At 40.9% G+C, this 14,069-nt stretch overlaps 1 protein-coding gene across 1 annotated transcript; it reads right to left on the bottom strand.

Moving 5' to 3' along the window:
• Positions 1–1,397: 1,397 nt before the first annotated feature.
• On the bottom strand, positions 1,398–2,939 carry LOC141498599 (mortality factor 4-like protein 1). The gene has a single exon (XM_074201799.1). The coding sequence runs from the start codon at positions 2,814–2,816 to the stop codon at positions 1,398–1,400; it is 1,419 nt and encodes a 472-aa protein (XP_074057900.1). The 5' UTR covers positions 2,817–2,939.
• Between the last annotated feature and the right edge of the window lie 11,130 nt (positions 2,940–14,069).

The following is a 14,069-nucleotide window of genomic DNA, read 5'->3' as shown; positions in this document are numbered from 1 at the left end:
CTAGCTATGTGACCTTGGGTAAGTCACTTGACCCCAGTGCCTTGCAAAAATTTTAAAAAATGCATATAATCACTAGCAATTATTCATTATGAACCATTCTTGGCCAGTAGTCAAGATGTAGCATTCCTGGTTCCTCTCAACTCCTGGAGCCCCCAGAACAGTTACTGAAGAAAGAATCATCTTCCACTGGGGTGAGAGCACGTGACTGGTTGCTAAATGAGGTAATGATATCAACCCTCCTGCTGGGACATCTGACCAAGGCAGAAGTCTCTGAAGCTAGTCAGTAGCTTCTACAGACATCTTACTAAGACACTCCCTTCACTCCCTCAGGTGGAAATTGTCCCTTTCTGTCTAATTCTTTTGATAACTGGCATCAACAGAAAACAAGTTTAAGCACTTAGGCCCAGGAGGGGCTGCTGACTATTAGGACTCCTAGGGATGGAGGCCTGGTGTCATCATCCACTTTGAAGAATGGGACTATAGCTCCTGTTCCTTCTCCACACCCCTCATTCCAGTTCTGAACCAGTCCCCCTTCTGGGAGGCCCTGGTCTTGTTGCGTCACATAGTGGCTCAAGACCAAGACAACATTAATGATAACCAACTGGCCCATTCCCTAGTGTGTACTGGGGTTTAAAGAACCATAAATTCAATATATTTTCAATGCACGCAAGCCAATCTGTCAACACAAAAGAACACATTTCTCCTATCACCTTACTGTGCATTGGAATCAACACTGAAAACATCTAAATCCTTGTTCAGTAATGAGGACACAGAGACAGTATGTGTGGAAAAAGAGCAGAAGGATATTTCAGGAAGGGACAGTTCAGATAGTCAACCAGGTATCAGATAACCAAAGTAACCCACATCCTTAAAGCTGTCACATCTTTGACAGGTCACTGAGCATTAAGACAGGTTATTGGGGTGGCTAGGTGGCATAGTGGATAAAGCACCGGCCTTGGAGTCAGGAGTACCTGGGTTCAAATCCAGTCTCAGACACTTAATGATTACTTAACTGTGTAGCCTTGGGCAAGCCACTTAACCCCATTTGACTTGAAAAAACATAAAAAAAGAAAGGTTATCAGAGGTGTGTACACAGTAGTTCAAAGAGACAAATGACTTCTAAGAACACAATTGGTGATTACCTAGGCAGGGCAAGTTCTTACATGGTTTGTATGTGACTATGGCTATGTCTGTGATATATACTACTACCAGCCTCTGTGAGAAGAGAAAAGAGACTAGGTCACTGAGGCTGGCAGGGAACAAACAGCAGTCCTGGGCCAAAGCAAGTACTATATAAGAACAGGGCACTCCAGGCCACTCAGGCAAGACATGGACTAACAACTAATTACAGGTTTCAAGAGAAGAAACTACTGGAAAGAGCAAAGAATGCGAAACCCTTACCCCGCTTTTTGCTGGTAGTCAGCAGAAGCCTCCTGGTAGTCAGTGGGAGCAGAAAACAACCTGGAAGGATTGTAGGCCAAATATTGCAGGAAATCTTGCAAATGGCTCTGCAGAACATTGAGGCTGCTGTCATTGAGAGGAGTGCAGGCCAGCATGGAGCCCATCTGTGAGAAGAGTCGAAGCAGATGGGCACCTCCGTAGATCTGGGACATTGGTGTGGATGGGTGGCTGGCCATGATCTCCAAGTGCTGGGGTTTTTCAAAATTGTAGAGGAGCTGGTCACCCAGCACCTTGTCGAAGTACTCTTGCAGGCTGGCCATCAGTTCACTGATGGTAAGCTTTTTGGTAGCAGTCCCATAATTCTGTTGGGAGGCTGCATACTCAGCCAAAATGGAAGCTACGGTCTTTTTGGCCGGAAGGGTGAAGAGCTTTCTTCTGAGGGTAACCAACTCCCAATCTTCCACGAGGAGGGGTTTCAGGGTCTTGGGGAGTTGGACCTGTACCTCTTCCTTTCTGCTCATATACTCTATTGTGTGATCTGCTGTTGGGTCCCATCCCGGGCGCCCACACTTGCCTCTCCGTCCTCGTTTACGCTTGCGGGGCCACTGCATCATGGTACCGCACCAGGTGCTTCTGCCTTTACCTATACCACCCTCGTCAGTGCCCCCCGAGGAGGTCACGGGGCAATCCTCCAACTGCTCCCTCTTGGCAGCCATCTGAAGAGTAGCATCGCTGTCCTGCACTTGAGTGGCAGAATAACGGAGTACACGGCCCTCGGGGACCCACTCATGCTCCCAGTCCCCAACTACAACGATAGATAGGAGGTCCTTTTTGACATTCACATTGGCAGTGAAGGATGGCGGGTCCAGTTCACTAGTGCTGGGCCCTTTCTGGCTGTTGCCCTCAGTAGGGGTCCAAAGGGGCACAGTGATTTGTTGGCTGCTGCTACTGCTGCAGCCGATGTCACCATACTCATAGCCGTCACCACCACTACCACCGCCGCCAACATCAGCACCCCCATCCCCACGGCCACCATCACCATGGTAGCCAGCGGTATTACTGTTGCTGTTGCTGATGAGGCTGCTCAGAGGGCGGTGGCGGTTGCTGGGACTGCTGCCGCTGCTCCTTGAGCCAATAATGCTCGTGCTGTTGTCTGGGCTGCTGGGAGTGGCCAAGGAGGGGCTGGGGCCCGGCTCTGGTTGGGGGGAGGAGGGGGCCTCAGCGCCAGTCAGGGCCTCGCTGTTCCCTCGGCCTCTTGCATAACGCACCAGGTATTTGACTTGTTTATCCCTCACCGCCACCTGCATACACTGGCCCCTGCGCAGCTTGGGCCCCTGGAAAACCAGCACTGGCTCCCCCTCTTCGACCGCAAGCGAGTCCTTGACCAGCTTTGCCAGTTGCTTGGAGTGGGCCATTGGGCTTCGAGCAGAAACTTCGCCGCTGGGAGCTGGCTCCTGGCGACTCCAGAACACGTGGGTGGCTGAAGAAGGGTTAGATAGCAGGCCAGGCCGCTCTTACCTTCGTAGGTCCCTGGCTGCAGCACGTGGGCCACTCCAGGCTGCCTGGACGACCAGTCTGTCGGAACCCCCGGCAAGGTGAGGTCTGGCTTGGACTGTTGGCTGACCCGACTGACCAGCTGGCCTGCTGGCTCTTGCTTTCTCTGATCCCTGAGTGGATCGGGCAGGTTGCACAGGGAGTGGGAGAGCCCCAAGTCCAGTGATGGCTTTGGACGGGTGGACAAGATAGTTCAGTCCGGCCTCGGAGCTCCCAGAAAGAGCTGTTGCCTCCCTCGCTCTCCCCAGCAGTGTAGTTTAGTTTGCCCGCCCCACAGCTAGTGTAAGATACCCCCCCACCCCCCACCCCCGTTCTTATGGAACAATGTAACAAAAGATCCCACCCAAATGCGCCTGGGGGGCGGCCAGCAAAAAAGGTTGGGAAGGCGCTGACAAATAACTGCAGCCTCTAATAGATTGAAGTGGGTAAAGTCTGGATCTGTATTCAAGTGTCAGCCACACTTTTCTTCCCCTCCCTAAGCTTCAGTCTCTTCATCTGTAAAATGGAGGGGAAGTGGTAGCAATAATGTTCCAACTCCAAGCCGGTTGAATTTTCAAACACACAGGCTCAAACCTATGCTAGGGTTTAAGGACAGCTTGAAAAGGCTGGGCATCATGTGACTCCATAAATGACTCATCAGCAAGTGTGAGCAGAAATTACACCAGCGTTTGTGTATGTGGTGGGGGGCAGGGTGAAGTTGTCCTCTAAAATATTTATTTTCTTAACACTTTATAGTCCAAATGAGTCATTTGTTCATAATTTCTGAAAAGAGATTTTAAATATTTTCCAGTTAGTACGTAAATACTTGAATATATACATATATATATATATATATATATATATACAGAAAAACACACTCAAAGAGATATATTATGAGACATATATATACATTTATAATTTCACCAAGTACAGTACAATAGAAAGCAACACTTTTCTCCTGATGAAAAGTGTGTAAAATAATAGTTTCTTTCTAGTTACCTATTTATGATTCTTCTCAATATTTCATAACATTTTATGTTTGAATATAGTACATTTCATTGTGTCTTGGGAACACAGTTCTCAGAACATGTGGCATCTTTGGTGTACATTTGTTTTTTTAAGTATTCTGTTTTTGTTGAATCTTTTTCATCTGCACATCTTGTTTTTGTTCAAAAATCATTAAAAAGCACCTGAATTCTATCTACCAACTATGGGGAAATAATGTCACCCAGGCAAATGGAACCTGTTCCAACACATTGCTATGGTGATCTTTTCATTTGAGCTACCTGTGTGACAAAGAATATCGATACATACCCAGGATAGTTACTTTATATACTTCCTATACTGTACGAAACAATCTCTTCATTAATTTAATGTTCATCTATCAGATGTTGTCCCCTGTTATGTAACTCAAGCTCAATTTCCATTTTTACCTACAAAGGTCTGAAGATTATTTTGGAAATGTCACTACTCTGGATAAAAATTTTTTTGTAAAAGCAACAAGTTGGTCACATAGTTGTCTACAAGTTTACAGAGTTCAAACTGAACTGTACAGTATCCTGTATAGACATCTTATCATTCAGGATTTAAATCTGCTCAGATAAGGGGAGAATAAAAAATAAATATTTTATTTAATTCTGTAAAGTTAGAAAAAAATTAAGAGGTAAATTGGATCCTTTAGAAGGCCCTTTTCACTCTTAATCCCTGATCCCTTGACCTAAGACTTGTAGGTCCCTGGAGGGGACCATACCTCATATCTCATTCATATTAACAGTTATAAAAAAACTGTTGTATTTGGAGCCAAAGGGTCAGAGTTCAAACCTGTGTCACTATACTTTCCAGTCAAGTACCTGTCTGCTTCTGGGCCTTCCAAATCTTCTCTCATATGAAAGGTTTAGATTACATGATTTCTAAGGTTCCTTTCCTCCCCTGAAATAAGTGCAAGGATTATCTTAAGACCCTTCCAACTCAATCCTATGCATCTCACAGCTACCATAGGCAGATAATAATATACTGGAAAAGAGAGCCAAAGTTTAACAATCAACTCTGGAAAAAAAATGTAAGCAAGGAACACTTTTCAGTTTAATCTATTTCATCTAACACCATTGCTTTCTAATAAATCAAAGCCTAGTTTATAGTTAGAAGGAAATTCTCATGGTCTTGCCTGACTAATTTGCATACCCCTTCACAGAAAGTTAACCTGTGAGAAGACACAATCAGGTTCCAAAAGAATGTTACCAGGCTACAAAACCAGACTGAATCCAATAAGATAAAATAAAAAAGACTCAAGTTCTAGAACGGGTCATCTGGTCAGATGGCTAGTTCTTTTCTCTGCCATTGTCATTTGCCCAAGTTCAACTCTAGAGGAACCTAACCTTCCCTCTGGGGAATGGGCTTCTCACCCTAACATACACTGATACCCCCACCTTTCCTAGTCCAAAAGTAATTTTGGGGGGCTCCAAAAAGCAGTAAATCATCAATATATTAAACACCTATTATTGTACCAGACACAATAAGTTAAACGTTGTAGATAGAATGAGGGGCAAAACACAGTCCCTGCTCCCAAGAAACTCAATCTAATGGGGGGAAACAACATGCAAACAACATTGTACAAGCCAGATCTAGAAGTGCAGAATTTTGGCTGGAACATCACGTAAACCAGTAGGTAGAGATAAGGAGGGAGTTCTTTCCAGGTGTAGCAGAAATAAGTCAGTGGAAATGACCAGAGTGAAGGAATGGAGTATCTTGTTCAAAGAACATCAAGGAAACCAGTGTCATTTGCTCAAAGTGACAGTGGGTGGGATGGAGGAGGGCAGAGTAAAGATATAAAAAGACTGGAAAGGAAGAGGCAGGCAGGTTATGAAGAATTTTGAACACCAAACAGAGGATTTTATGTTTAATACTACAGGTGATAGGGAGTCACTAGGGATTTTTGAATAGGGAAGTAACCTGGCCCAACTAGTGCTTTAGGAAGATCACTTTGACAATTGAGTAGAGGATGATGGACTGGAGTGAGGAGAAATTTGAATCAGGGAGACCAAGAGGAAGGCTGTTGCAGTCATTCAGGAGAAAGATGATGAAGATCTGCATAATGTGGTGACACTATCAAAGGAGAAAAGGGAGAGTCCATTGGAGATGTTACAAAGGAAAAATCAACAGGCTCTGCAATAGATTGCATATGGGGAGTAAGAGAGATTGAGAAGTTGAGGATGACATCTAGTTTGTGAGTCTGAGTGACTGGGAAAATGGTAGTACTCTCAACATACTAGAAATAGAGGGGGGGTTGGGAAGAAAAATATTGAGTTTAGTTTTGGACATATTGAGTTTAAGATATCTTACAGGTCATTCAATTCCAGATGTCGATGTCCAATAGACATTGGGGAATGGGAGACCAGAGGTCAGCAGAGAGGTTAGGGCAGGAGAGGTAGATTTCAGAATCATCAGCATAGAGAAGGTAATTGACTCCATGGGAGTTGATGAGTTTACCAAGTGAAATAGGAGGAGAAGAGAAGAGGTCTTAGGGGACACCCATGGTTAGGAGGCATAATCTGGATGAAGATCAAGCAAAAGAGATGGAGAAAGAGCAGTCAGAAAAGTAGGAAGAGAACTAAGAGAAAGTAGTGTTCCAAAAACCTAGAGAGAAGAGAATATCAAGGAAAAGATGGTAACCAACAGTGTCAAGGGCTGCAGAAAAATCAAGAAGAATGAGAGTTGAAAAAAGGCCATTCAATTTTGCAATCAAGACATCATTCATTATTAACTTTGGAGAGAGCAGTTTCACTTGAATGATGAGCTTAGTAGACCATAGAGAGTTAAGATAAGAATAAGTTGGAAGGAAGTGGAAGCACCTGTTGTAGACAGCTAGTGGCCTAAATGGATAAAGTAAAGGTTTTCTGAGGATGGAGCAGACACGTGCCTGTTTGTAGACAGTAGACAGGGAGAAATTGAAGAACAGTGAGACAGGGAGTGGTGGAGAAGGGATGGAGTGAGATCACTTGTGCATTTGTAAAAGCTTGCCTTGGCAAGGAGTAGAATCTTCTCATTATCTGAGACAGGTGAAGAAAATAATTGCAGGAGGCATCTGGGTTATATGAGTAAAATATATGGCAAGGTTTTTAACTGAGAGGTTGGGGGAGGAAGTACCACAGACAAATTAAATGTATACATATATACATATATATTATCTTAGGTATAATATAGTTTCCCGGTTTATCTTTTTAAACCATCTATTTTTTTTTTACTTTTTTTACAATTTTACAGTATATCTAACATCATGATTGCCATACTTGGTTTTTTGAGTTCACCTAAAGAACAAAAGTTCTGTTCAAACCCCTTAATTTAATTCTGCATGAATCTTTATGCTTCAAGTGTGTTTCTTGAATACAACATATGGTTGAATACCGCTCTAATCCATTTTTCTACCCATATCCATTTTGTGGATTATCTCATCTCATTCATGTTAACAGTTATGATTATCTACTGTGTATTTCGCTCAGTCTTATACTTTTATACATTCCCTCTCTGCTCTTTCTCTCTTTACAAAAAACAAGAGGGTATTGCAAATTATCTAACTTTTGCCTTCTGTAATATCATACTCAAAATTTTCTTTTATTGTGGTAACTGCCAGGTCTTCTTTGATCCTGACTGTGGTTTTTTAAATAATTGAATATCAGCCAAATTTCTTCTTTGAATTGGAAGTTCTGAATCTTGGTTATAATGTTCCTAGGAACCTTCATTTTGGCTTTCTTTTAGGAGGTAATCATAGTATTCAGTATTTTTTACTTTACCCTCTGGTTCTAAGACGTGTGGATCATTTTCAGTCATATTTTGAAACATGAGATCTGGGCTTTTTTTGGTTATGGTTTTTAGGTAGTCTGATGATTCTTATATTTTTTATATTTTCCAAGGCAGGTTTTTTCCCCCTTCCCTTTTTTTGGTTATATTTTGAGTTCATAGCTATCTCCTTTCCTCAAAACCCAAGTCTAGCAAAGGCCCACATTTGACACAGATATATATGTGAAACTGATGCAGTGGAAAGATGAAGAGAACTGTGAATGTAACAGAAAGAATTTGGGTGGAGATGTAAATTGACTCTTGAGATGTAAATTGACTTGAAGTAGAGAATTATGATTGTAACCCTCCCCATTCTTGATTTGTATCCTGAGCTCCTTAGGCTTTACCCTCTACCTAATTCCTGGTCCAGTATAGGGAAAGGCAGTTCACCTTTTGCCCTCTGTGTGAGAGGCAAGACATAAAAACCTAGGTTGGACCCTGGCTCAGGGCCAGCAGTCTTCTCTGACCATGGCCCAGTCAAGGCGGCTTGGCTGTTCGTTCTCTCTCTCTCTCTCTCTCTCTCTCTCTCTCTCTCTCTCTCTCTCTCTCTCTCTCTCTCTCTCTCTCTCCCCCACCCTTCCTATGTGTAGCAACCTTTTTAATAAATTTTTGTTTTATTTCCACCCATGCTTTCCCAAGTCTGAATAATGATTCCTCATAGGCAGAACTTAACCCAGGTAGCCAGTGACTACAAAACCATGCAATAAAACTATCATATATCAGTTCTTTCTCTGGAAGTAGATAGACTCTTCTTCCATAATTCCTTTGTAATTGATGTGAATACTCATATTATTAAAAATAGTTTAGTCATTCACAGTTACTTTTCAAAGAATAATGCTGTTAATAAATACAGTGTTCTCTTCAGGTCAGACATTTTTGATAGAAGATAGCATCTCATTTTCTGATAAATCTTAGTGGGTTTTTTTAATTCTTTAGATTAGGACCAGGCTCTGTGAGCTTTGGGACAGAATGTTACTGTTTTCTTTGTTTTATCTGAGGCCTGGGTAATGAGTACTTTTGGCTCCAGGGAGAAGGTTCAGTCTGTCCCTATCGTCAGATGTTCTGATCCATGCTGTACACTCCACATTATAGTCCTGTTAGGGGGCCAATTGCAGGATCAAGACTTTCTTTGATTAACCCTAATATGGGCTTCTGTCTAACCATGCTACAGGCTACAGACTTCCCTAGCTCTTTTCTGCTCTGTGACTGAAAACCTTTCCTGCTCTATGATCCTAGCCTAAGCTGTTCTGGCTGGTTCCTAGTACCTGTAGGCCTCTCTTTTTAGTGTCAGAATGTACATACTATAGGTTTTCCTTTGATTTATTGATCATTTCTCAGTGTATTTTTTAAATCTTTCTTGGAGAAGATTTGAGAAAGCTGGGCTGATCCTTTTATTCTGCCTTGAGGAGAATCATTTAATTCTGTTTAGCCTTCTTTTGATATTTGTACTTGATTTTAGTTTTTTTAATTAATAAGTATTTCTTTTCTCTCACTTTGCCATCCCCCCAATTGAGAAAATAAAAACAAAGTGCTTGTAACAAATATGCATAGTCAAGCAAAATAAATTACCACATGGGTAACATGATTCCTCATCAAGGATCACAGGTGGTGACTGTATTGATCAGAGATCTTAAATCTGTCGCAATTGTCTTGACAATGTTGGGTTTTGGCATTGTAAAATTTTTTCTCCTGGTTCTGCTTACTTCACTTTGCATCAGTTCATATATGTGTTCCCAGAATTTTTTCCCATAAGCATCCCTTTCATCATTTTATAAAAGAGAATTCTTATATTGTATTAACATATCAACTTTTCAACTTTATGTGATCAAAATTATCCATCTTATCTTCTGTGAACCTCTCTCTAGACCTTGTTGGTCTTGAGATTTCACCTATCCAAAGTTGCAAAAGGTATTCCCTTCCTTACTTATCTAAATTGGTTAGATATTTCTGAGGGGGCTGCATTTTGATGATAGGCCCAGGCCAGCCCTGCTCCATTCACTTCCAGTTTACCTTCTGACTAGTTGAATTTAGCAATCATTATTCAGCTGCCTTCTCTCACCATGAAAGTTCCTTTAGTACCTGGGCCTTCTCACCTTATAATACCCTATTATCCCATTCTGAATTTCTTCTGGCGTCTCTATTTTAGGGATAATTCCAGGTCAGCAGTGTTTCAGTTCTCTTCCAGCTGTGCTTCAACTCACCACACTTTGCACCTGAACAGATGCTTTCTTCCCTCCTCACCCTGCCACCTCTACATTTCAGCCCTTTTACATGTCCTCTTCCACCACTGTAATATAATTCCCCTCCCCTTCTTTCTTGCTTATATTTATCTTCCTAATACTTAGTACAGTGCCTGATATAGAGAAGACACTTGATAAATGTTCATTGCCTTGCTTATTATCTTAGGATAGCTTTTCTACCTAAGTAATGTATCCATTTGGAGTAGCTCAGTTACTCACCAAAACCTTATTTCTATCATACTGCTTTCCAATTTTCCAAGAAGGTTTGTTTGAAACCTTACTCCAGTAGCTGGGATCTTTGGGTTTATCATATATTAGATTATGGTTTTGTTGTCTTCTGTAACTTGTATACCTAACTTGTACCACTGGTCAACTTTACTTTTTAACCAGAACCAGCTTATTTTGAAGATTACTGCTTTGTAGTTTATAGTTACAGAGCTAATACTCCTAAACCCCTTTCCTTTCCACTTTTTTTCCCATCATTTCCTAAAGATTCTCAAGTTTTTGTTCTTCCAGATTATTTTTATTTTTTTCTGGCCTCTTAAAGTAATCCTTTGATAGTTTGATTGGTATAGCTCTGAGTAAGTAAGTATAGATGTATAGGTAGATCTAAAGTACAGAAGAATTAGCACTGAATAAGTAAACTAATTCAGATAGTATACTAGGTCCATCTAAGAGCAATCAATATGTTTCAAATTATTTAGAGCTTTTAAAATTTACATATAAATAGTTCTGTTGTTGTGTTCCTATATGTCTTCTTAGGTAGACTCCTAAATAGTTTATATAATGTTTTGTTATTTTTCATGGAGTTCTCATCTTCTACTGAATTTTGGTGGTAACATACAGAAATGCTGATAATTTTATAGATTTATTTTTCCTCCTTCAAATTTGTGTGTGTGATTGATTATTTACTTGTCTTTTGGGTTCTCTAAATAGAGCATATTATCATTTACCACCCTCAATTTTTTTCTTTTCTGTATGCTATGGTTAGCCTTTCTTGAACAAAATCAAATGGTAGTACTGATAATGGATATCCTTACATAACTCCAGATCTTACTGGAAAAGTTTTTAGTTTTCTTCTATTACATATGATGTTTGTTTTACATAGATTCTACTTACCCTATTAAGGAAAGGTTCATTTATTCCTATAACATTTCTATTGTTTTGTAGAAAAAGAGAGAACAGGGGAGGCTAGGTGGTGCAGTGGATAAAGCACTGGCCCTGGAGTCAGAAGTACCTGGGTGCAAATCCAGTCTCAGACACTTAATAATTACCTAGCTGTGTGGCCTTGGGCAAGCCACTTAACCCCATTTGCCTTGCAAAAACCTAAAAAAAGAGAGAACAAATAAGCAAGGGTTAACACCTAGGTTGTGAGCCTAGGTGACTGACTACTAGAAGGATAGTGGTAACCTCAACAGGAATAGGAAAGTGAGGAAGAGAGGAGGGCTTGTAATATAGACTCTGATACCGAGGTGACTTTGAACAAATCAGATCTCGCTCCTGGGCCTCCCATTTGTCCTCTATGAATTAAGGGAATTGTTACTAAATTATCACTGAGATATCCTCCAACTATGGAACTTATGATTTCTACTCCCATCCTAAGCTTTTCAATTCAAGTCATTAAACATTCATTGAGTCCCTACTATGTGCTGATGAGGAATTCTGTCCTTCCTCCTAGGAGTAGAAAGATAAAAAATAACACAATTTGGGTTCACATGGGAAGGGATGGAGATGCAAAAAAGGGATGAGTAATTCAGTATGACATTAAAAAAAGAAGAAACAAAAACAAAGTGGACAATTTGCAACTACCTTCTTTAACTTAATATACACTTAAAAACTCATTTAACAGAAGTTCATAGTTTCACATGACACCGATTGTTTTTTCTTGGTATGTTTGAATTTTGAGTCTGTTGATGATTGCTAAGTTTATAATTTAAGAAGGAAACAACCCTTCCATGAAGGGTTGTGGGAAATCTGAGACACTATTACATTGGTGATGGAGCTGTGAACTCCTCTAAACTTTCTGGAGAGCAATTTGGAACTACACCCAAAGGGCAACAAAAATGTGCATACCCTTTGATCCAGCAATACTACTACTGGATCTATACCCTGAAGAGATGGTGAAAAGGGGTAAAAACATCACTTGTACAAAAATATTCATAGCAGCCCTGTTTGTGGTGGCAAAGAAATGGAAATCAAGTAAATGTCCTTCCATTGGGGAATGGCTTAGCAAACTGTGGTCTATGTATGTCATGGAACACTATTGTTCTATTAGAAACCAGGAGGGATGGGAATTCAGGGAAGCCTGGAGGGATCTGCATAAACTGATGCTGAGTGAGATGAGTGGAAACAGAAAAACACTGTACACCCTAACAGCAACATGGGGGTGATGATCAACCTTGATGGACTCACTCATTCCAACAGTGCAACAATCAGGGACAATTTGGGGCTGTCTGGAATGGAGAATACCATCTGTATCCACAGAAAGAACTGTGGAGTTTGAACAAAGACCAAGGACTATTAACTTTAATTTAGAAAAAAAATTGATATCTTATTATCTGAGCTTGCTATCTCTTATACTTTATGTTTCTTCCCTAAAGACATGATTTTTCTCTCATGACATTCAATTTGGATCAATGAATACCGTGGAAACAATATAAAGACTGGCAGATTGCCCTCTGTGGGGGGTGAGGAGAGGGAAGTAAGATTAGGGGGAAAATTTTTAAAACAAAATAAATAAAATCTTTAAAATTAAAAAAAGAAAGCATATATGTGGTAAGGGAGTCACTGTCTTCAAAGACCTTAATCTGGGGTGGGTAGGTGAAGGAATAGGGGGACACAAAGACATGTGCCCAGAAACATTCATCATATTAATGGAAAGTAAAAATTGAACCAAGGTGCAGGTAAAGTGCCTTTTTTTCAAAACTACAGAAAAGTCATCTGATTTTAAATTTCCAGAGCAGCAAAGGAGAAATCCAAAGAATCATGAGAAATTTGATGAATAGAGGATGTTATCAATGCTAGATTCAAGGAAAGCTTCCTTAAGGAAGGACTAAGGACTGATCTAATATACAGAATAGAAAAAGAGGTTTTAGTCAATGGAAATGGGAGAAAGAAGTCTATTTCAGACCTGGATGTGATCAAAGAGATGGAGCTGGGCATTGGAATTGGCAGAGGATAGCTCCATAGGCCATTTCCATCCAGGGTTAATTGGTATAGATGGGTGCAGGGACGTACTGCTCAGGCAATGAAAGGGTGCTTGGTAAATTAGGAGTGAGACAGCTAGAGTAGTGAAAAGCACACTACTTTGAGAATCTAGAGGTCTTGGATTCAAATCCTAGCACTCTATGGCCCTATAGGTCATAGATTCTATAGGAATCTCTCTAAGCCTCAGTTTCCTCATGTGTAAGATAGGGCAGCTAGGTAGGCAGCGGATAGAGCACTGGCCTTGGAGTCAAAAGGAAGGGAGTTCAAATCTGGCCTCAGGTATTTGACTTTACCTGTGTGACCTTGGGCAAATCATCTAACCCTGATTGCCTCACATCCAGCTCCAGCTCCAGTTGTCCTGATTATCTGACCACTGGACCCAGATACCTCTAGAAGAAAAAGTGAGTCTGGTGACTTAGCAGAGCACCCCCTCACTCAAATCCAATTCATGTGCTTGTCATAGTATCACCTCCCTGATGATGTGGGCATCTTTGAGAATAAAGGACCATCATCATCATCACGTATAAGATGTGGAAGGGACTGTTTGGAGCTGATGACATTCAAGGTCCCCTCCATATTTTAATATTTTGTATTCTAATATCCCTTATAGCTCTGAATTCCTATGATTCCATGAATATATTCCCTCCCTCCCAAACCTCATGGGAGGAGGCAACCCATATCTCTCTAAGTACCTGTCAGTGGTATATTTATAATACCATTGACTTGCTGCATTTGCTAAAAATTTCTTGTGTCTTCAGGGGCCTTTATTCTTTTAAGGTATAGAGAACTTTGACCCTTGCTTGTTTTTAACAAGCAGCAAGTCAAACTGTGGTTCATTAATTGACACCATTTCTC

Source organism: Macrotis lagotis, chromosome X, assembly GCF_037893015.1.
Source record: "Macrotis lagotis isolate mMagLag1 chromosome X, bilby.v1.9.chrom.fasta, whole genome shotgun sequence".
NCBI lineage: Eukaryota > Metazoa > Chordata > Mammalia > Peramelemorphia > Peramelidae > Macrotis > Macrotis lagotis.
This window is presented reverse-complemented; position numbering and strand designations above follow the sequence as displayed.